General features: G+C 45.6%; 1 protein-coding gene across 6 annotated transcripts in view; it reads right to left on the bottom strand.

Moving 5' to 3' along the window:
- Positions 1 to 24976, bottom strand: part of Daam (disheveled-associated activator of morphogenesis-like protein) — a 51860-nt gene that overhangs the window by 5132 nt on the left and 21752 nt on the right. For 3 of the 6 annotated variants that reach the window (XM_076765044.1, XM_076765047.1, XM_076765045.1), the window contains exons 2-4: positions 10509 to 10616; positions 489 to 797; positions 88 to 312 (exon numbers count right to left, since the gene is read on the bottom strand). In XM_076765044.1, coding sequence (XP_076621159.1) covers positions 88 to 312; positions 489 to 797; positions 10509 to 10550 — 576 coding nt within the window. In that variant the 5' untranslated portion in view covers positions 10551 to 10616. Of the gene's footprint in view, positions 1 to 87; positions 313 to 488; positions 798 to 10508; positions 10617 to 11886; positions 12136 to 21220; positions 22002 to 24976 lie in introns of those variants that run through there. The other 3 variants (XM_076765043.1, XM_076765046.1, XM_076765042.1) reach the window with 3 other exon arrangements.

Here is a 24976-nt window from a genome sequence, read left to right as displayed (position 1 = left end):
GCAACATTTACCGTCCACACCTCTTAACTCCGTTTCCTCGCCGGAATTAGCAGAGTTGTAAAACTTTATTAACCATAGTTTGCTCACCGAGTTGTTCATCAACGCCTTCAAGCATCCTATCACGCTCGTGTGGAGGTTACTGTTGGCCGCTTCCGCGTCCATGGTTCCGAGAACTTGCAGCAGAGCGTTCAATCCATCGAGTTCTATGAACCTGAGGACAAAACTGTGCGGTTGCGTCCTCAGGGCAGTCTTCAAAGCCTCCACCTGGCGCATCTGGTTCGAGACCTCGTCGCCCTCCTCCGTAAAAGGACTCTGAAATATAGACGAACCTTTTTTACTTCCTTCTAACGATGAATCCAGACGTTGGACAGGTTTGGTCCGGCCTTTGCGCCTTTAAGATTTTAATTGCGAACTCGGTGGCGAGTCTAGACCAATTGCAAGCGTTTTCGAAGAAGGTAACCAGGACGAGGAAAGAAATCGATACTCACGCTGGCAATCGTCCTGAGTCTGTTGATGTAATCCTCCGGATCGCCGCTGAGGTCGGTGGTTCTGAGTCCGCCGTTTTCCAGCGTGCCGTTGCCTTTTCTGGAACAGTAAATCTGCCACTTTTTGTTCGCCGGAAGTGCCAGAACCGCCTGCCGGTTGGCCTGGGTCAGGTCCAGCTCGTCGACCAATTCGAGGAACATCTTGTTGAGTTCCTCCTCGGCGGGCATCGGCAGGGTGGGTGTCATCGCTTGAAGCGTGAGCGTGCCCGTGTGCTCCACAACGCAATACGTGATTTCCGGCGGCTCGTCATCCTGAGCAGAAAGAAAAGACCGGTGCGTTCAGTTACCTGTTGCAACGTTGCCTCGTCTGACCTTCGCGGTGGTCTGTTTTTGCAGGATGCTCCGAGCACGATGATCATCACGATGCCTCGCGATGATCAGACGTAAGCAATAAAACATTAATGTGGGCCGGAGGAACGTAATTTAGGTCATTTGTTACCGCAACGCCGCGAGACTTTGAAATTTCCCTCGGCCAAGGCTGAATTGATTGATACAAAAAACGAACGCTGATGGAATTACGAAAAAACCCTCTCTAATCTTTAACGAACACACCGGAGTAATACGATTCGATAAAAATACCAGGGATACTCGATGCTTACGTTGTACAGGGTGTTTCGCTCTAGAAAGAGCTACGAACCGTCACGATTTAAAAGCAAGTATCTTCAGAGTAAACTCTGCTTGTTCGAGACGAATAAAATGTTACGATAGAGTAATGTGTCTCGAGAGGGAGTTACTAGAACAAAGAGATTCTAAGAAGAAGAATTGAGTTTGCTCGATTCCTTCGCGTTTCCGTGAAAACCGATTGGGAACGAAGACGATCGAGGGTATGTAACCAGGTCTTGACCTTATTGAAGACGAGCCTCGGCATTAAATCGCGGAGCCGGTCGTCGAGATGCTGCCGGTGTACCAACTTTGCATGCGTACAGTGTGTGCAATCGACGGGCACGAAGACGCAGAATTCCCTTCGAACGTGCGCTGAAAAATGTCCTAAAATGGCAACGACCAGTCTCGATGGGCAGAACGATAAAGTGGCTTTCAGAAATTGTTTTCCGACTCGAATATTTAAAGAGGAGGAAATCTTGCGTTTTGAATAAATTCTATATTCGAACGACGTTTCGGTCCACTTCCTTGGCAGCCTCTTTTAGGCACAGAACGCTTACAGATTAGAAAAACGAAAAAACGAGGAGTAATTTGTTTGGTTAACGATTATTATGCTATTAATAAGAACTCAATCTGTTTTCCAAGCGGAAAGAAAGTAGGCTGAATCATAATTTGAATATAGAAATCACTCATAAAGGCAACTTCTCCGTTATTCGGTTGCAAATAAACGTATTAAAGCTGTAACCATTTGGTATACTACAAAGTTATCATTTGAGGCCATTACTTTTCATACTGTTTTATTAACGACCTTGCTGGCAATCGAATCAATTTAAAATATCTACTTTACGCCGGTGATCTTAAACTATATATTAAAATTAACGACGTGTTGCAAGCTAATGTGCTTCAAACTGGCCTCGACATAGCGTGTAAACAATAGGTTCGATCTTAACATTTCCATACGCCATATAATGAGTATCCCTCGTAGCCGACATACTTAGATACACTCGTATACCCTGGATAATTTACCATCGGAAACTATCGATAGTATCTATGATCTAGACGTAATTTACGACACAAAAGCTCCTTAACGAGGTTGTTAACAATTCGATCGAGTCGCGTAACTGTACCCTTTCCTTCTGATAACTCTTTAGAATATGTTAATTCTACGGAAACGAAAGTGAGAAATTTCTATGGAAGTTAATTTCGTCGAATAATATCTGTTCATTATGCGAAGATATGCATTTCCAATGGCGACTGACGCAATAATATACGTATTAATTGTCTTCGAACGGTGTTAAGTTTTGCAATCCTTTCAACAGAAGTATTAATACACTGTCTACTGCTTTCTGTGCCTTTGGCCATTTTAATACAAGGTATAATACATTTTTTTCTGTCATTAATAGAAGTAGATGATTAATAGATGTTACGTGGTCACTTTCAACGATCTCTAGCAGCTCGCTCAAACGAATCAGACAATTCTTTTATCCTCTGTTCCAATGAGAGCAGTTCCGTTATCGAATCGAATCGTTACAAATAAAATAGAAATATATAACAAAACGATATGCACGTAAAACGCTCTAAGCCTAACCTACTTTTAGATGCCCTCCTTTTGCTGATAGGTTCAAACAAGGGCGCCACGCGTTTGAAGTTCATTAAGGCACCCAGTCACGTTCAATCTACAGTAACATGGACGTTTGTCCTGCATTCGCGATCTCCGAAAAGGAAACCATTAACCCATTAACGGCCAAGCAACGGCCAAATATTATTTTCGAGCATTTTTTTGCCCGAGATAACATTTCTGCGGGATAAAATTGATCGAATGCTGTAGAAAAAAGTGGATAATTAATAATTTTCACATAAATGGCGGCTAATGAGTTAACATCGGACGTTGTAGCATACTCTCGTGCCTCTTTCGCCCGACTCGGCCGAGCAGTCAAGAACCAACGGCAGCAAAGGTCAGGGGACCGGCTCAGGCACTGGATTCCTAAGGTACTTTCACACGTGAAATTACCTATTCGCGTACCAGGACCGTCGATTTATACTTCGCAAACATCATCCTACGCCTGCGAGAGTGTACGGCACCTGAAGTATTTATTGTCCTCGTTGCAGCGAGGTCTCGGTGAACTTAGAGTCCACGCGGTGCATCTACCCCGCCATCGACGCGTCCGATTTTTACTCCCTCTCGTTTACTCGTCCCATTCGACTGCTCTATTCGTCATAATCGAGGAGACGAAAATGCAAAGTCAAGTACACGGACAGCCATTTGCGCGAGATAAAATCTACGGTTCGTACGACAGGAAACAAAACAGTTAACAAAGATTCTTGGATCATGGTCAAAGAAGTCGAGGTACAATTTAATTTACGAGGACGGTAGGAGAAACGAAGAGCCAAGTCGTAGATACGCTTCGATAGCCGAGGAGGAAGACAGTTTTATCTCGAGATAGGAAGAATTGTGTCGCGGAGAAACGAAGAGATATTGACTGTCTGTAATCCTCTGTTGACAAGCACTCTTGATAGATGCAATTCGCTGAGATAAACCCACAACTGACGATAGCCTGCAGAGATATCGAGCTACCTCTATCGATCTATCCTTCTTCCGCCGTTTAATAACTTTTACTATTAAAAAAGATCTAAAGTTGATTTTTCAGGTAAATGGCGGTAAATTAGTTGGTCTGGGTCGTTCACGTGCGGGATCAGCACGTGAGGAGGGAGGAGATGAAGCGTGACACGCGACGCGGGCTGCCGGTACGCGCACGTGAGTTCGTGATTGAAAAAATGGCAAAGGAGGTCAGCCGGTTGCCGGTTGGACTCGCGACGTTTCGCACCGACTCTCGATCCACGTTCCCCGAACGACGAAAGTCTATCCTGCGTGACGGAACGCCTCTACTAAATCGCGCGAATAGATCGCGCGCCAAAGAATCGCCGAGATAACACGCGTAGGCTTGAGTTTCGCGGCTTTGGACGACGATCCATGAGCCGTTCGCACGTCACTAGATTTATGGACGCCTGGGAAAATACGGCCTCCCGTGAGACCGTGTATAAACTGATTGAAAGACTGGATTGCCGGATGGAGCCAGGATGTAAATGAGATTGCCTTATATTAATTAAATTTATTTTTACCGACGTTTAAATAAGCAAAGATAAACGAGTCGATCGCGTTGTCCGACCAGGGAGGAAGCACAGATAAACTTTATTACGCGCGCGATAGTTTGATGGAACGAGCGTCGATGGAATTCTAATCCAGCCATTTGCCAGGGCAGGCTTGATCGATCGGTAAAAAATCGAGAATGGTAAAAATAGGTTCGTTACCGTCGACCACGCGTTCAACGTCCGCGCGTAATAAAACGTGCGAGCCGGTCGACCGGGGGAGATGATTACGAAATATAGCTTACGAATGCACGAGATACAAACGGCCATAGATAATCGCGTCTTGGGATTTTCATAAACGGACATTTTTGCCGCGTCTCTCTTCCTCCTGCCCACGACCAACGCTGTAATCCGAGGCTGGATCGGTGAAGCGACGTTATAACTGCATAAAGCGACCCGATTTAGTGCAACGACGCCGTTCAATGGCCGCACGCGATGCGATTAATGCCAGTTAGCTCGGAACGAAAGCGAAATATTATACGCGGCTGCGTCACGAACGCATGGACGACAGACTTTACTTCCCTGTAAGTCGGATCTATTTACTTCTGACGTTTAAAAAGTTCATTATTTTCTATCCCCTTGTTATAAAATTTCTAGACTCTCTCGTCCATGTTTTCCACGCAGCTCGAACGTGCCGCGAATCGACGAAGAACAAGAGGCAATTCCGGGCGAGCCGGCGAAAGAAAATCATTACGATCGCGATCTATTCTGCATCCCTAAGAAATTGCGAAGCGCTCGCGATGCATAGTGGAACAGATGGACGAATGGGAAACAACGCTGGCAATCGAAGCCGCCACATACGGCTTCCTCGGAAGCGTCGGGTTAGCAATAAACCAACCGAGTTGGTTCCTAGCAAGAAACCCCGCGGAACGTGATCGCGTACAACTCGCAGGCATTAGCATAATTTTTTCGTTTCTTCGCGAGGATCAGCCGAGAACCGATACCAGGAACCAAGTTTCTTGTCAAACTCCTTTCTTCTTTACGAGCTGCTTGTACGCCGCGAGACAAATGGCTTCGCTTTCCGTCGTTTCGACCGTGCAACTTTTGCACGAAGCCTGGCACGACCATCGCCAACCGTTGCACGAGATTACTTACAGGGGTAATTTGAATGTCGTAAAATTCTCAAGTGTTGCGGTATTATACTCGAGTTACACGACCAAAGGTGGCGAGATATTCCCCTCGGAAGTATGCGAGAGCCTCTGGAATCTCCAAGAGGAATAGAACGCTACGCGAAACTGGACAATTCCGTTAACGTCCAACATGGCGGAGCCTTCAACCTCTTTTAATTCGCGACAAACTTTCAGATTAATAACCTGCGAGCAAACGGTGAACTCTGGAGCTTTCTATGGTATCCCGGGAGCTTTCTCGATTTTTCCCGGATCGTGGATTATCCGGAGGTCGATAACGTAGACGAGACGAACGAAGAGCGATAATGCTCGGCGAAGAATCCAAAATGTCCGAAGGAGGCATGCAAAACCGAACGGAGCACGGTTCGTTGATCGCTGGGAAAAAGCCCGTGCGTTTCCATCGGTTCTTGCGCTTCCGATAACATGGACGACCGGCGATGTATAAATTCCAGCATCGTCGATAATTGAAAGCGTCGCCGCTGAAACATCGAAAAAGAACAAACGTGCACCGTGAGTCACGCGCGATACCGATCGTTTTGAGACTTTCCACCGCGCGGCTCGTTGCCTTCTACGGTGCATTCCATTCCCGGCGGATCTCTCGTTCGACAGATCCGACCGGGTAAAAAAGGACTACAGAATTCCCGAGGATGCTGGAAATACGATTATGTTCTCCCTTTTCCTCGCCAAGACACGCCCTGCGGCGCTTAGGAAGCGCCGACCCGGGGTTGATCGGCATTATGGAATCCACGGGTCACAGGATTTACTCAAGGATGACTGGAAGCACACTTTTTAGAAGACCGTTCGCTGGAACGACGATTCGCGCTCCTCTCGACTATCGGATGGACGCAAAAAATTCGTTTCAACGCAGAGAAACGTGTGTGATCCGTGGATATCTGGTAGCCAACTGAGAGTTTTGCTCTTACCAAAAGTAAGACTCCCTTCGTCGGATATCAATTACAGCAAATATAAAACGAGAAGCACTCCGCGGTACTGGGATTATCAATTTTTCCTGTCCCGCTGATAAAATGCTCGTGTCGATCCAGGATCGTTAATCGAAGGGACCATTTTTCACTGTCGCTGGACCAATTTGCCTATTATTACTCCCATGAAGATAATTGATGGAAACCTACGCTTCGATCTTCGATCGTCCGTTCCACGGTTCATCTATCTTCCTCGAGCAGATTCCCCGTCGAAGGATCATCCCCGCGATCGAATCGCGATCGCAGAGATCGTCGACACTATCGCGGTCCAGATTTAATCGGGATAATAAATAATCTCGAATACCCCCGACGAGATCGATCGCAACTCGTTAATTGCTAAATTATATAACTTTGGATCCTCTTTATATCTTGTTTTAAATGAAATGCAAATAAATCCCGGAAGGTTGGGGGAAGATCCTGTCGAGCTACGATGAAAGCGAGTCCTCGAAGGTGTCCGATGGCTGCAGAGGCAAAGAGGCTGGGCGAAAACAAGGAGGATCGAACGCGTCGAGAGCTCGATGGCACTCGGTTTCCTGGTGCGTTTATCCGGAGAATGGATGTCTCGGTTGAGACGTCTATTCCGAAATCGGGACGCGAATTACGAACGGATTTATCATCCGTCAGCAGCATCCGCGTTCCCATTATCGGGCAGACGGATCGCGTGTGCAACGCTGAGTGGATCTTCACCGTCTGCATCCAACGCGCGAACCATGAAAATTAAGCGATGAACATCGATAAAAATGGAAACAAACGCGTATTGTTTCACGGCATGTGAATGGCGAACGTTCCTCCGCGATAGCAGAAATCGTGTTTCGCGTTTAATTAGCTGGCACCTATCATCGTCGCCGCTGTTGCGTTTAATGTTAATTACCTGCAGTCGCTAACCACCGTACCGTGTCATGGACGCAACGTAGACATGCATTTTATTATTATCGTTGCTATTAAGACGGTGTGATTTCATGGTTGCCTGTGTCGGACAACTTTCTTCTCCGCGTAAGTCACTCGATTACTTCCTAACCTTCTAAAAATCTACGCGGTGTGCAGCACGATATAAAACTTTTCATGAAAATCCGTTGCCCTCGGATGTATCTTTCCCGTAGATCGCATCTGGCGATCCAGATTGAAACGGAGTCCGAGTTTAGATCGCAGATAAGTGGCTGCAGACATCCTTTTTCAGTGTGCTTCCTACTCGGCCAGGATGCATTCAAGGGCGCTCGCCTTCAGGCTCCATCGATCGCCCCGAGGAACTTGGATTATGCTTCTTTGTTCATTTATCTTGCGAGAAAATGTTTAATAGCGCGCGGTTCTAACGCACAGGGTGTTCAATTTAATGCGGACCACCTAAGTATCTCCTCTGGGCTCCGACGATGCGGAAAACGTTTCACAGGCGCGTGACATTTATTATTTTTTATCAAAAAAGAAATCTCCATCTAGATTAGAATGCGCGTGATCTCTACGTCACTTGTTTACGCAGACTCTGATCTTCAATTTCGTTAAATTCCGCTTCTAGCATGAAACGAGGCAATTCAAGTTTACAGACATCCGCTAACGATGACGTTCGATGTTTCCTGATCCGATCGAGATAGACGTCTGCAGTCAAAGACCCCGGAACGGCGGATAATTCGTACGAACGAGATGCACCGATCCGTGACAATGCAACTTCTCGCCGCCCAGAGTCTCCCAACTTTTCCATCCGGAGAACGATGGTCGATGAATAATTTATCGATTATCGGAACCGAGGAAATTCATTGCTTCGTTTTTTGGGCGGAAACTGCGACGCGAGGAACTTTATCGGACCGCTTTATTGTCAGTTTTACGACGCCCGCGACGCTACCAGAGTCGTTTGTCGCGAGCCTTATCTTCTCCCACCAGAAGAAGAGTTATCGTCGTCTCGATGTTTAGCGAGTCACTTTTCCATGACGGCGAAGCGAAACAGAACGAACGCGTTTTGTATTTTAATTGGAAGCAATTCCCCAGAGAATTTTAACGCGCTGTTGCAGGCCTCGTAATGGTAAATCGTTACACCCTGGATCAGAGACAGATCCTTTTTATTTCGCGGCACGCCTATGTTCATTACTAAATTCCTATTAGAAAGGCACACTCTTAGATTTCTTGATACTTTTCCGCGCGGAAAAGCTGGTTTCACGGATACACGAAGCTCTTTAACTGCTTGGAATTTCGGAGAGATAACCAAACCAAAGAATGTTTAGGTTTTAATCTTGTCGTGTCTTATCTTTGTTCTCTTCTACATATAACAATAAGGTATGCAAACCTATTTATCAATATTTGCTTATCGAAGCGAGAGTGGTGGGACAAATTTGAAATTGAAATTGTATTCTGTTCGAAACAATAATTTAGCAATGCTAGTATATCTTGCTTTAACTAGGTCTCGATAGGCTCGTTCCAATATCGAGTTCCTAACGTCACTTTCGGTGGGTTTCTGGTTCAGGAGCAGTGCTCGCTCGCATGCGATAATTGCGAACGCAGTCGAGCGACCGGAAGCTCGATTAATGACTCAATCTTCGTCACTTTCGATCCGAATCCAATTGGCCTTTCTCCGATTTATTGCAAATCCTAGCTGCGATATCTTTCGAGATCCGAGGCAGGCGATACACTGTATGCACATTTATTATATATATATCGTTTCTCTTGACAATTAGTTCCACACTCGTTTTATTCTCTCGTAATCGTTACGGCGACTTAAAATCACAAATTGAAAGCCATCGGAACAACATCGAGACAGTAATCGTTAATTGCTCGAAGCCTGGTGCGATCGTAATGGTTAAATTTACATTTGCACATGTTGGAAAATAAATTATTCATGAAACATCGAATCTTGCACTTCGACAGGTTACCGCGAAGCAGCAAAGGCATCGGTGGGATGTTTAATGGATCGAAACACGTTCAAATAGGCAGTAAATTCCGACAATCGTGAGATATAAAGGCAATACCGTTAATGAACGAGTTGGAAAGCGAAGAATCCAGATCAGAACCCTCACGTGCGCTACATTTAACACGGAATAACATGGTTATTCGACGGCTAACATTCATATTGCGACGAAGAAGTTTAAGAATTCTTTGAAAAAGTCAGTTTCTGAACATTGGAGATTGTATGCTTGTCAGATTGGCACGCAGAGGATTCTTGATTCGCCATCAATAGTCTAGACGTTCCTCTTCAGGATCTAAAAGGTCCAATAATCGCCGGGTGTCGGGCGCGTCGACACTCTGCGAATGCACAGAGCCTCGCTTTGCATTGCAGATGTCATTCGAGTCGGCGCAAAGAATGCTTTGCATTTCTGGGTGTGTACCGGGCTGCAACGGTTTAATGCGCCGTCATCCCTTCGAGATGGAAACGCGAGTGATCTCGGCGAACGCGACATCCTTTCAGAAAGCTTCAGAGAAACAGTCTTTTGCGCTGGAAACCCGTAAAAGCATTGCAAATTCAAAGGGGTTCTAAATATTTAAAAAATTCTGCCCATCCGTGGTCCGTGTACTTCCGGTCGCTCCAACCAGCCGACTCGCCCGACGACTTCGTAATGGACGATCGGCTTCGTGGAAAACCGAGCGATCGGTCGTCGTTCGCGGCGCATACGAATCCAAAGAAAGAACGCGGAATCGCGCGAAAATGGATTCCGCTTTTTCCGCAAACTGGCAAGCCAACCAATTTGTCAATCGGTCGTTCGATTTATTATGCTTTCGACGAGCCGTTGTTACCATTCTAACGACATTTTCCGACTTACTTTGTCTCGTGCAAGCACGAAACGCGTAAACATGATCGTGAAACGAGTTTCTTTGCGGAAATATTAAACGCTGCCAATTTCACGAAACACTTCATTTGCTGGGCGAGTAGTTTAAAAAGCAGCCATTCAAAAAACGGAAATTTCCATACTCGATGGTTTAACGAAGGCTCGAACGGAGCCACTATCGATCGGAGTATGCAAGTTTGATTAAGAAAGAAATTGCGGAAGGGCTTGTAGTTTCTTTTTCTTTTCGTGGAAGCCGCTGATAAGCGAGAAAGTAACCTCGGGCAAATTACACGGTAACTTGTAATTACTTCGGAGCTCGCTTACTCAGGGGAGGTTAATAATTAAGATAATTCTGGTTCTTACCTGGAGGCAACCGCAAAAGGACTTTTTCACTCGCGATGGCATCGTCTGGCAGCGACCCACGAATTCCTTCAGGGGCTGTGGACTCTTCACGGGACAAGTCGGAATCCTCTGCAAATTGAAGAACGTCGAAATTACTTAATGGACCGACGTCGTTTCAGAAAATTAAGCATTTCGAAACTTTAATGCGCCCGGAAATACTACGAGTTTCCGTCGCGGAAACGCGCGTTTCAGAGAAGAAAAAGCTACGTTTGCTTTCACTAGCCTTTGTCTAATATAAATTCTTACGTCGGAACGTTAAACAAACAGGTACGATAACTTGTTACGAAGCTGTTAGCGCAACGCGGCTTTTACGCGACAGTGTCGTAACGCTGACCTGCCTTGTCATCCATTACGGAGAAGTTCAATGTCCTTCTCGAACGGACGATATGAATTTTGTGACTGTTACGGTAACCGGAAAGGTGGATCATGCTCGAGTCAGTAAACTCTCGCCAGAAACCTGAAATCACGACGACGAAGCGGTTTCGGACATTTTAATACTTTGCTGATAATCAAAATCTGCGTCTCGATTAAACGAAATGCCTTGAATTTTTTTTAATATCAATTATTACGCATTCTATTGTTAGACATTACGGTGGAAGATTAATTTCTGGATAAAACAGAACAACTTTGCTCTTCCCCGGAGCACATTATACGAAGCAAACGGTTCTTCCAGCGAAATCCTTAATTGACGAACGACCGTCTGGCGTTCATGGAATCCATGAATCTTCCCGACATCGTCTGGATATCTTTACAACGTCGTTTGACCCGGCTGCGTGTCAACGACGGTCAACGAAAGATCGCGAAACCTTCTTTCGAGGGACCGTGATGTCCTCCTTGCAGAGACGACAAAGAAATTAAATTGCGGAACCGGGTCGCGTCAGACCCAAGCTTGCAAGAGAATTTAAAAGGCTAAACCAACATCTCGACTTGCTCTATATTATTCTTCCTGCCTCTTCTAAAACAAATTTGCAAACGAAAGTAATAGAAAGTATATCAAGTTAATTAACTGCATCAATTTGGTTCATCCTTCGAAGGAGAAATTGCTTTTTTGATCTTTCATACGTGCAGGAATTAATTAAAATTCGCGCTAATTAACGAGTATTTGAATTTTCTATTAGAAAAAGATATCAGGAAGTATGCTTGAATCTCGTGAAATTAAAAACACGTTGGTTACAGTCGCTGATGCTGATTGTATCGATGATAAATTGATTTCGAACTATTTTCACCTGCTTGGCCTTAATTATTATACGAGTGGTACACGTTTGGTGTCTTTAAGAGACGTTGCATAAGAAGCAAAGCGTGTCAAAGCGAATAAAATCGGTAGAGGAGGAGCGATCACCTACTCCGAAGAACCACGACGTCCTCTCGGGCTCCGGATAGGACTCGATGTCCTCGTGGTGCCCGGTGGAAGACATGTCCGGTGATTCGATGGCTTTCTTTCTCGCTTTGGACACGGTGAAAGAGTGGCCCGAGGCGCCAGCACGATCCCGATCGTAATCGTCCCGGCAATTACCCGCGAATTTCACTTTTGCACGTCCCGAGCGAGCGACCACGCGTCGGCGAGACTGCCTCTTGGCTGAAGAGGCAGTCGACAACGAGGTCGACCCGGCCACAGCACCTCTTATCGTGTCGTCGAATTTCTTATCAGTCGTGAGGAAGGAAAAATAAAGAACGACGGTAATTTCTGCTCGCCGACTATCACGCGACGCTATGCATATCGTTACGACGTCCTCCGACGAAGGTAATTGATAAACGATAGTCGAGACGCCGCTGGACTGGTAAACTATTTAACGAGCCTCGCTTCTAACAGCTCCCGAACGTTCTTTTTCCCTCGCGTCTTCTCCAGATAGGAATCAACGATATTGCAATTTATCTGCGTTTTCGGTGGCTTTTTATCAAGCTTGTGTTTGTCGTGGCGTATCTCTGTGTCAATCGCGGAGAGCTGTCCGAAACGAGTCCCGTCATTCTGGGGAAATATTGACAGAGATTGTCGCTGTGCAAGCGACCAGTCTCTGTGAAAAAGAGATCCACAAAAAAGTCTCGTTCTTGAGAAATTCCGTTCGCCGCTTTCCACCGCGTTGTGAAAATTTATGGCGTCGACGGGCCACCTCGTTGTCGCATTTCCATGGAAGCTATAATCCGCGAATACGAACGACCCGCGTTTAACACCTTTCTCTTAGAAAGCACGAATATCCGCGGGAAACTTGGGAATTAACCCTTTCGCGGTTTAGCCCGCGCGATGGAAAGTAAAAATGGGCACTTTCTTTGCCACGCTTTATTAGCTTCTTTTTAACGCGTTTTCTATTATCGTTCAATTAGAAAACCGTGCGCCACACGCAGAGCTGCCACTCTCTTCTGCGAGAACTGCAAAACACGACGAGCTCCTTTTCGAACGGACTGTTTCTTTTTTTTTTTTTTTTATCTTGGTCGATGTTCGCGAGAATCTGGAACGGTGACGGACGGTTCGAAGCGGTTTGCGATAGCGGGGATAGCTCGGTTCCCTTATCCCGTGGTGCAACTTTAGCCTGGGGGTAATTGCAACCTTCCATGAGCCGTTAGCTCGAGTCTCGTGTAACCAGAATGTTACACACGTAATCGTGGCGTTCGTGCGTTCGCGGTGCTCGAGTATCGCGTGGATATCGTGGATATCGTGACAAGCGACATTACCAGCTTTCGCGAAATTCTTCTCCTACGGTGTGGAACCTCCCGTGAAAATTACGCGATCGTTTCATTATCAAAATTGCTCCAATGCTGAATGGCATCGTTCCCTTTCGATAGATCGACAAACTAACCTGCAAGATGCTCGACTCCGTAGACTTTTGCTCCGAATTTCTATCGAACTGGAATTCCTGTACGACGGTAAATCGTTCAATAGAACACGATACCCGCGTGTAAACAAACTTTCAAAGGCCAGACGATTTAATCGGCGTAAATTGTTTCGTAGCCAAGCATCGAAACGCGACTAGATTGTCACGCGCTGTAGATTCTCAACTGTAAAAACCGACCGATCAGTGATTCCCAAATTGTCGTTTCTGCTTTGTATTTGCGCGGGATACTCAAATTGTCTCTTACGAATTTACTTCTAACTATAAATAGGACAGGATCCATTAGTTTAGAATATCAGATCCGCGTCAGAGGTTAAAATAAACTAGAAAAGCAACGAAGAATGCGGCGCGTAAATAAAGATTGCGCGTGTAAATAAATTAATCAAGTCGGATATCTAGGTTGACAGATAGAACAGAGCGCTTGAATGGGTTCAACAAGCTCGGGAAAAAGTCAACGTTGCACGACTGTAATACACAAACGAGTAATTGGTTCTGAAATTAATAATCCGTCTCTTATCGAACAGAATATTTGATCCTAAAACTCGTAAACGGAATGAACTTCTTGGAAAAAGTTTACACGAAGTCTGAGAGCTTTCGACGCGTTATTGCAAATACGTTGAGTAACAAAGTGGTTTTTTATTATATTCAATTACATCGGGAAGCGAGGTGGAAACCGCCGTTCCGGTTGGAATCGCGTGTGCTTCCGATAACGACCGCAGAAACGAAGCAGGAGAAACGGCTGGTTAAGCCTGAAAGTTATCTTCCGTTGACGATGCAATTATAATATCGGGTGAATGCAATTTTAAAACCGGGCTGCACCGTAACACACATTCTGCTACTTTGTCGATAACTGTACATCGTCGGGGCCATTTGTATTTCGAGTTTCTGGGTGACGCGTCGACGAGAGAGAAAAATAAATGGCGATTTTCGTCGGTGTCTAAGAGGTTGTCGCCCTCGTTTCTCCGCGGTTGATTTCCACGTGTCCCGCGCCTCTGGATCCGTGCAAAACGAAACTCGAAAGTTCACCGGTGGCCCGCGGAGGCCTCGTTTTGCACGCCCCGAGGAACTTCCCGACGGAATCTGCGCTTTCGAGCCACCTTTATCGAGAATGCAATCCATCCGAGCTCGGAGAAAATCTCCTACGAGATTTCTCGTCTCTCAAGGGGCTAACGAAGCGCACGATTAATTACTGAGTCTCGTATTTTAACAATAAGACTTCCAATCTCCTTAAATTATTTTAAAATTTATTTGCGAATTCTAATTCTGGGCAGGAAGTTTGACTATCTCTATGGGAAACTACCAATGCTTTTTCCCCCGTTTGACTGAAATTGCATCACAGTTTCGTATTCGTAGACCCTGGATATTCGCGTTGATCAAAATTCAAAGAGAAAATGATCGGTATCTTGCGTACCGGAAGCGGAGGAGATCTGTAACCGAACGATACCTGGCTAGCTGCTTTTGATCGCGAGGTCGTGGCGATATAGCAGTCACGAGAGTTTCCGTATTCACCTAAATATATAGAATAAGATAGATAAATCAAACAGAAACCCATGGTTGCCCGACGAAAAGAAACTCGACGGTGTTTCGCCCATTCGTTATACCGAAAGAAAGTATCGTCCACGGTCTCTGTGCTCTATAAATTCGTTCTGTACCGATATCGTTCGCGAGATTACATTGATTAACGAGACGTTCGTTAATAGCGAGTACGGTATCGGAGACCTATCTCGCGGTTACGTTGGTCTTGGCCAGGCCTCGACGCGATGTTCGCCGACTTCTCGCGGGTTTAGAAAGCAGCCAATCTTGGCATTCCTTTCGATTATATATCATGCGTGCAATTATGACATTAACCTTACGAGGGAGGCTGGCTGGAATCGAGATTCTAATTTCGATCGCGAATAGAAGAACGTTTCATCGCGTACCGTGATTTATAGATGCATTCTCCAAGACGAGAAGCACCGCTACGAACCTAATGCTCGGATCGAGGATACGAATCAACCTGATCGAATCTCAGCTCGAGAGGAGACCGTGGATAAAATTTATTCGCGAATGGTAGACGGATCTTTAAGGTCGCGGAAATCAATCTGCGAAAGAATTATAAATTTATATGCACCGTTCGCGAATGCAGTTTCTCGGGACTTATCTACGAAACGCGATCAACGTCGCCTCGGGTTACCAAGCGATCACCGAATAACGCTGTTTCGTATTTTCTTTCGCTGTACGTCACTGTCGTCCTCGATGTAAACAGCAGCCGGCGAACCGGAATAACCAGAGCGATAAATTTCGTGTCCCACCCTCGCAAGTTGCAACAACTCGGTCCAGAGTTGCAGCTCGCGAGGACTCGACTGTGTTGCTCTCGATCGCGGAATTTCATTGATAAGCTAGCTTCTCTGGTGCGTGTGCTCGACACTTTCCGAGTTACAAGTCGGATGGAAAACGGAAAACGAGCATCGAACGCTCGGGGTACCGGTTAGCCAGCATCGGTAGCGATACTTGGGTCGTTAGAAGCCCCCAACGCGAAACGATCTCGCGTGATTTGTCACCGTGGCCCTCATCGTGCATCGTACGAGAATGTTAATTGCGAACGGCGTTCCGAGATAGGCGACGCGCGATCTACGTTTCCAGAACAGAAGAACAGAATCCAGCCACGGCTTAATAGGGTTACGGAGCCTTTTATCGTCCTTGTCGCTGCAACGATCGCGTTGTCGAGTAATTAGCGTGATTCCCTGGCAATTAAAGTTTCATTGAAGTGGCTCGAAGGGAACGGGGCAATATCGTCTCGTGGAAAACAGCGTCGTGAGACCTGCTCGTCGAGTTTCCGTCGCGCGATAGATGTTACTAGGATTTATTATTAATTTATTCGGGAACGTAGTAAAACACGGAGTTATTCGGTAGCGATGCTCGTGTCCGATGAACGACCATAACGACGCATCGCCGTGAGCGATGATCCATCTCGAACCGATCGCGCGCCTCGAGACGCTTCGCTGGATCGAGATCTTCTCGAGCGTGTCGTTCTCCGGCGGAGCGTTTCGCGTTTGAGCGGGGAAATCGAACAACGAGAACCGACGACAGCTTTTGGAAAATCTCTGAGCTTTCTAGCCGCAACGAAGGACACGGTTTCGGTGATTTACGAGCTCGTTAAAAGCGAAGAACGAGCCGTGAGCGCAACTATAACAGCCACGACGATCGATCTACGCCTCTACGGACGTCGTAGGTATTTCTGGACGCCCCTTTTTAAACGGTCCCCGCGATACGTAGCGTGTTCGTTTCAACTCTTTCGTTCTTTGTCCCCTGTGTCGATCAGTAAAATACGGTGGAAATATTTTATTTAAAACGCGAGGAACGAAACGTTCCGGCACGCGTAGACGTTTAAACTACGAGGGAAACACCTGGTGTGTTCATGGATTGGTAATACGATATTTTCGAGAGTGGTATTTGCATGTGAAATTACGTTTCTGGAATGGTAATTTCAACTGTTTTCGAGAAATATCAAATTTGAACGAATTCTAAGATATAGTAATGCTCGTACGATTATTGTCTCCAATTAAACTAGCATTGCGACGGATTCGTCTTTCTACCGCCGCTTAATTAGCCCCGCGATTTATTCCCCCTCGTAAAATAGGATGCTGCACTGCCATAAGTGGAACAATAAAGTCGATATCAGACCAGGGCTTTGTTTTCGCGGATAGAAAGCAGTAACGAGTTTCAAACTCCGACTTCCTACGAATAAGTAAACGCTCGAGAGTCCAATAAAGGCCGCGGACGTGACGATTTATTTTACATGACGATGCTTCACAATTTCTTCGCGAAACGGGAACCCACGCTCGACTCTAACAAGAACGAACGCGGTAATGTCTCGTAAAAAGAAAATCATATACCTGTCTCTGGCGGAATAAAAAATAACTGCGCCGTACGGTTCGAGCAAGTATCGCTCTCGACGAGAAACTTGGCTGTTCTAAATGGAATCAGGAAAACGATCACCGTTCTCGGAATCTTTTATTCGCTTCTTAACGGGGAAAACTCCGTTCTCGTTAAAATCGAAAGTTCTGTTGGTCACATCGTATGCGGGGAAATTAGTTACAATCTGCGAGCCTAGGCAACAGGTGCCCGAAACTGGCCTAAATGAATCACGAGCAATGTAGTACCACTTTCTCGGAATCATTTTCAACCGGAGAAATATCTCAAACACGTGTTACACGAGCGAAACTATTCCATGAAAGGAACAGAGGCTATTTATTCCCCGCGTGCCTTTATTTAAAACAAAGTAATGGACATTTCTCGAGGCTCGATAAAGTTATCTGGCCGGAAACATTTGAGCTGTAAGTGCCCGTTCACGGTAATGGCGTTGAAATCGCGATTCGCCCCGTTTCTTCGACGAGGATCGAAACGAAAATGGATCTCGAAATTTCCGACAGCCATTTCGAGAGGTATCGCATACGAAATTAGGGAGAAAGCGCGAGATAGGGCTATTATCCTACGATGTGAAACGCTGACGATATCGATCCGGATTTGGTAAGCATCGATCGGTGGATATTGATAAGAGAAGGGCCTCCGAAAAGAGTTTCACTGGTCGAATACCTTCGGTGAGAGTCCAGACTGGATGGAAAGAGAAACACCGCTCGAGAGACCTGATAATTCGGTAATTTTTCGTCAGCCATTGTTACACGAGCGTTTCACCGTGCTCGATTAAAGGAACACGTTCGAGTTTGGCTGTATCCTGACCAGAAACATTTAAATACCAATTGTCCTGAGTCCACTAAGATGGATTAAAAGTAATTTTTCCAATAACAATTGTTAAATGAACTCAGCAATCGTTTCCACAGTGATTTGCATAACTCTGCGGCGGTTCGTTTATCTCGATGGAAGACGTAACGCTTGGTACAAGGAACTTTGCACTCTAACGCGCTCAGTATGCGAATCGATGCGCAACGTGGCCAACGATTCGAACGAGGAACCGTTCGAATCGGGATAGCTCATGGTTTTCCATCTTGGCGTACAATAGTAATTAGTTGCGGACGCGTACGATGGGGAATGTACCCTGACGAAAGTATGGCTGCTTCCTTCGGTGCACCGAGCATGCAAATGCTCCAGTTCGATCCCCAGAAAGAATTCCGCGGGCTACAATAAAATCAGCTGGCCTCGGTTAATTGACTGGATTTCGCGCGAGTTAATTAGACAGCGAATTTGGAGGTAAATTATTCTTGCGCGACCATGATAACCGGTATAACGGGACGGGAAGGTCTCTTGGGCAAACGTAAACGAATCCAAGTTCATACGTTCGCAGAAACGACGGTGAAGGGACTTATTACCTTAATTGCGTGAGATTAAAGGTATCTAGAAAGACGTTGCTTGCAATTATACCAATGTATAATATTAAATTTCTTGTTCGAGCTACGTGCAGCGTGAAATGAGCATAGCAGGAAGAACGCCAGTCCCTGAAGACTGTCGGTGGATCTAGAGACTCCTTCAACAGGAAGTCGGCCGTAGAACGAGAAAATGGACGAACAATAGTCTTCAACGTTCTGTACCTTGCGTTACGTATTTCTTACTTTCGTCGATAATCTTTCGATCGCCGCGTTATCGATAACGTTTCATAAACAATTGTATGTAAATGTTTCCATAAATAAAAATACAATGGAGAGAAGCCCGGAGAACGAGCTGGTTAACGACATGGGCCATATATGCATATCCAGTGATCTCCAAACACGTTTGTCAGACAACTTGGAGCATTATGTGCCGTGCAACGAGCCGAGTTACGAAGTACCAGCGAAGCAAATTAATGTGTGACTTACGCGTTAATGAGGAACTTTATTACGCTTAACGCGTTAACTGGTAGTCCCTGATTGATTGAAAGACTCAAACGTCAAGGGAAACATACGATGCAAAAAGATTGAATTAGACTATAGATTAGACTGCCTTATAATTTTGGAAATATTTTTTAGAGTAAAACTATGCGTGAACAGGCTTCAAAAAGCAGTGGTGAACTTACGTAAGATTAGAATTAACGATACGTGAAGCTTACGAGGGGAAATTTTCTGTTCCAAGAGCGAGCATAAGAGAAAATGCCTTGTCATACAACACTTCATGTATCGTTACTCTTATTCTTACGTAAGCTTAACAATATGTTTAAAGATTCACTTACGGTTTTACTGTAAAAAGCGTAGAAAAAAGCGTGCTCGTGAATTATCCATGAGGAACGATTCAATTATATACAGAAAATTTGAATAATGATTGTCGAAACACGTGCCACGTTTCCGAACTTTTACTTTTATTTTAATTTTCTGCATGGGTAATCGAATCGTTACCCGTGGAAAATTCACAAGTACACAATCGACCGATTATGCAGAAATGTGAATAAGTAATTGTGATGAGGAACACATGATGCTCAGGATACCATAAATGCAAATTGCATTACACGGAGTCCATTAAAATAAAAGTAAAAGCGGCCTTGATTTTTTACCAAAGTTTAAATATTCCACTGTTAATAATCGAACGACTAGTGTTTGTGCATGGCACATTTCGTCAAATTATCAGACATATTTGAATAATCGATCGTTAGAATAAACATCTTGCATCAAATTCTCCTGCTGGATCATTGGAGGACGTTTATCCCCCGTTTCGATTACCATAATTTCCGCCCATAAAGGTAACAAAAAAGGAGGAAATCACTCTGGTAAATCACCAGTTCCAAGGATGATTAAACCTCGCGGAGATTCCGCAATGCACGATTCGCGAAACCGATGTGTCCGCGATCGTTGGACTTTTCAATCCCCTGGGCTCATTAACGTGAGATCGCTTTCGAAACGCGTCCGAGAAAAATTGCGCCCGACGACAACGTTGCGTCGACGCATAATTCCTGACCAGGGTAATTCATAGCAATTTAGCTGGTGCTGCAGGCGGCTGACCGGTCGCTCCAGGAACCACGAGCATTGACCAGCTTTAGGAGCAGCCCGCCGGCGATCCAATCGGCAAAAACGATCGAGCCGAGTTCACAACCAGTCGATCGTAACGAGGTAATCGCTAAACGCATCTAACCGAGTCGCTGCGCCGGAAAACACGCGGGAAAACGCGACAGATGCGCGAGTACGCCTGCATTTAGAATTACACGGTGGTTTTTGCGATCGCGACAAAAAATAGCCGTGTAATTTGCGCCGTTGTTTATTAATTGAGTCGGAACGCGATCGTCCCCGGTTGCCAGCGACCACGTTCAATGATTTTATTCGCTCGAATACCGTGAACATTGAACGAAACTATTTTTACAGTCCCCCTATTTTGAAATACTTGATAAACCACGCGTGTTATCGCGTTCGTAATAATAATCTTGAGGTAGCCAAGTGAGCTAGCAGAGAATTTATTTGACGCGATACCTATGCACCTTGAATTTGCGCAAGAAAAATGACTCGATTTAACGCGTGATGGCACATCTGTGTCGCTAATGTTCTGGTTGCAAATATGTACGTACCAGCGTTAAATCAAGCGTAATCCAATTAACGATTATCAAGTGTTAAACAATCGAACCGAAACAAAGTGGCCGGTGATACGGATACATTTTTAGAAAAGTTAGTCACTGGCTAATTGTATAAATACCGTAGCACGAGGCGTTGCATGGCTTCCCCGAAACGCGTCGCGATATTGAACTTAAAAACGCCGCGGTCTGAAATTACAGGCGTTGAAAACGATTGCATCGCACGCACGTGGCGCCGTGCATTCGTTCCAGGTTTGCACAATGCCAGGCATTATTTTTTCCCCCCGTCTGCCGGGATCGCGATTCAGGTGCTCGTTAAGACCGAACGGTAACGATGTTCGCGCAACTATAGAAAACGATTTAACTATTTGATCGTGCAACGTTACCAGATTCAGCTTGCCCATCTTTTCCAGTACGGTGTCCATCCTTGCTTCGATTTTTCTCTCCTCGAACGAATATCTTGTCAATAGCGTCCGTCGAGGGTCGCAATATTTATCCCCTGGATCTAGATTTCCCCACAATCACTAGCTACTCGCGGAATAATCGACGGAAATGTCTCTCGAGTGTCTTTTCGATTGATAATTTCACCCACGAAGATGCCACAGATCCGGTCCACGTTTTCTCGAAAACTCTGCTCGGGAATCGAGTCGCTGCGTCATCGTTTCTGTCGATCGATTCTGTTTCGATGAACGATTGTCCCGACGACTTCTTTTGGAAACGATCTTTCCTCTTGTCGCATCTTGTGCCTATCCGACACGCGTTCGAATGTCATTTCCTCTCATCGGGATAGGTATATTCTTTTGTCATGTTGGATTTCGAATGTTCGAGGAACCGAAAACTACGCGATAGACGGAATTACAGGTTCTTTCAGTGGATGGAACGATCGCGAAGTTTCGAGGCGATCGTGGAACGCGAGAGGATCGCGGCTGCGGAACCTTCTTGCTCGCGATTGTAGGTTGAACTGCCAGGTGAAAACACAACACCTCTCAACCTGCACAGGTGCACACAGAGGCCTCCCGGCGGGCCCCTGGTAGGAAGGGGGGCCTACTTGTACTCGGGGGGACTGTTCAACACGGATACCTTAATCTTCGCGCGTCCGTCCAACGAATATCGTCGTTCGACGCTGGCGAGCAACGTTACCGGAAGCAAACTAGTTTCGTACGTTTCTTTCTTTCTTTTATTTGCCAACGGGATTAACCCTCTAACACGATGAAATTAATATCCGCGTGCAATTTGTCAAGACGGAGTCGTAGAGCCCCGTAGATCTCGCGTTGAATATACGACGGATACTTTATCGTTCATTTTGTACGAAATGATGAATGAGATGCTCTCTTACGCGTCACATTAGGTTCAGGTACGGAGGAACAATTTATGTCCGCGATTATGATAACGGCGTATAATAATTTGTACTTTGAATATTCCTACTACTTAGGATATACTTTTAATATAAAATTTTTTGCAACCTATAATTGATCGAAGTAGGTTTAAAATGGTACAAGAAGAATATAGTCTGGTTGTCAAGCTACGATGATTAATGTATCGATAGAAATCGATTAAACGCGGTACAAATAAAGAAATATCGCCTCGTCGTCTGAATTAGAAAAGCGAAGAAATAGAAAATCGTAACTCATTACTACTAATGAGCAATGGAAAAACATTACTCCTAGTGCGTCTTTCTTTAATCGTAAAAACTACCTATGGAAATTGGATGCTCCAATTACTATCTGCATGGACAAATTAAAAAAAAAACAAAGGAGTTTCCTTATTAGATGCAGAAACGCAATATCATATAGAATACAAATATCTTTAGGACGATTCTTGCAAGTTTACGAAGCACTATCTGGCTAATTATATAAAAACAGAATATTTAACGTCGCTGTACCGTTCACGTTATTATAATTATACATTAAGACAGCAGTAAAAGTACAGAGTGTCACAAAAATGATATCGATCTCGATTCGGAGAAAGTCCATGTTTTTAATCAGCAACGGATGACAAGAAGTATTAAATGCCGGAGACTGTAACAAATCGTTTGCAATTATACAAGAACGCTTGTTAGCTACATGCATGAATCTTTATGACAGCTTATACAACGTGAAAGGTAAATTTTCCAGCAAAACGCCGTATTTTTTTAACGTTTCTCGACGCCGAAGCACGAAAGCAAATAAAACTCCAACCTCAAGAAGTTTATTAAATTTCTTGTAATATAAATTTCTAATCAGATTTAATTACTCTAGCATCCTTGCCCTTATTTTTAGCCTTCCTAGGCGTATGTACCCGGTTAAGTAAACGAGAGAAAAACAAACAGCGAATACTTTAAGCATAAGTCGGTCGGTTTGGTCGCTAGCGACCCAAATTTATACGCGGGTCGGCCATTTCGAGGCTTTACCGCGCGAACGATGAATATTTAATACAAAGTCGGCGCTGGCGAATGTGTAATTTGCCGGCGCGGCAAATGCAAACGAGAAATGCAACCGACGTTGCATTCGAGGTAAAATATTTTACGAGCCATTAAACATAACCGCCTAAATATTAACCGTGCATTAAACCGGTGTTCGCACGTAACCGAATGGGAAATGAAGACCGCACGATACGTTCAAGGTAAAATACTGTCGTTGTAACTGTTAACTCTTTCGCTTTCGTGCATCAATGTGCGCACATTTCGGCCATAAATCCCGCCGGTCGCGGTACGAAATCGGGCCAGTCGGTCCCCGGCGCGAGATGAAAGGCGCACGCGTCGAGAATTCGTGATTTTTAAATGGGTCCGCTTCCGAGAATCGCGCGAAACAAAAGACGGGGACGCCAGAAAAACGGCGCAAAGTTAACAGAGATCCGCCTTCCGAAGATTTACGGTGGGAATCCTCGAGTACTGGCCCGAATCTGAAAGCTAAGACGAGTGTTTTGTCGAATAAGACGAGAACGAGATGCTGTCGAAAGCCTCGCCGAAAGTTTCGATTTCAAAACGGGGAACGAGCGCGCCAGAATAGGGAGAAACGCGGTAAAACGACGCCGTGCGAAAACGCAAAAAATGCAACGAAGCCTGGTGGGATTCGTTGCGTACAGAACGGTCGCGAAAAAAAATTCCGCGCGTTTTCAGCTGGAATCCCGACTTCTCTTCCGCGCGGTTTTCGGTACGGGCGTTTAAGGAGAGATTGCGTAGCGCGCGTTGCACTTAAACGGGCACCTAGGCGAATAGGAATAAAAACCAGTCGGCTCGCGCGAGCACGTGCAGGCGTGACACGTGTCTTCCGACTGCGCAGACCAAGGATTAATTCAAATTTCTCGCTTCGAAATGTACGTTTCGAGTGGCAGAACACTCCCTCAAGTTCGTATTTTCCGATCTTCGAGGGAGGGAATGGAACAGCAGGCGCGGCAAAGGACGTTTCCCGAGGGACGTCCGACCCGGGAAAAGAGGAATTCCTCTGGACGTTTGAATTAGGAAACCGTGAGAGCATCGATGGAAAGGAATCGTCCTTGTTTGCCCGACGACCAGCAGCCTTGCAATGGAATGCAATCTCTTGTCTCTTCTCGCCGCTGGACGACTGGTTCTTCAGCGGCAAAAACGAGACGCACGAGCGTCAGAATATTTTTCCCCCTTCTATGCGGGGGTGGAGGGGGATCGTCGTCTTTGCTGTCGCGCTGGATCGCCGGCCTTGAAGACATTCTTCGTTGCGGTGGTCCACGGTTTCGCGGCGATGTTTCAATCGAGTCGGCTCGCGACCAGCGGGATATTGCCTCGAGGATCGCGATCCAAAGTCGTAAAAGGGGTAAATTTAACCCTCAGGTACTTGTGCGCTTGCATTTCGTGCACCGTCGTGCTCCTGACTCCTCCAGAACTTTTATCAATCGAATATAAAATTGTTATAATCGAGTTTATGTACTTGAACTGAAGGCGGTGGAAGCTTAAGCTCGCTGAGCGAACGTTTGGTCGAATCCTTGACGAATAGGTTGGAGAAAGATGCCTTGAATGGACCCTTCGTGTCCTTCGGACGCTTTGACCTGCGCAAGCGAACCGGTACTTTCGTATACGGTTTTCAACGGCCGCCATTTAGAAACCGTTCGACGCGGTTCACTTCTTCGACTTTGTTCTTGCCTATATGCCTGCTGCGCCCGACCTCTGCTTCGCTCGATCCTCCGTCGTT

This window comes from Colletes latitarsis, chromosome 5 (genome assembly GCF_051014445.1).
Source record: "Colletes latitarsis isolate SP2378_abdomen chromosome 5, iyColLati1, whole genome shotgun sequence".
Lineage (NCBI taxonomy): Eukaryota > Metazoa > Arthropoda > Insecta > Hymenoptera > Colletidae > Colletes > Colletes latitarsis.
This window is presented reverse-complemented; position numbering and strand designations above follow the sequence as displayed.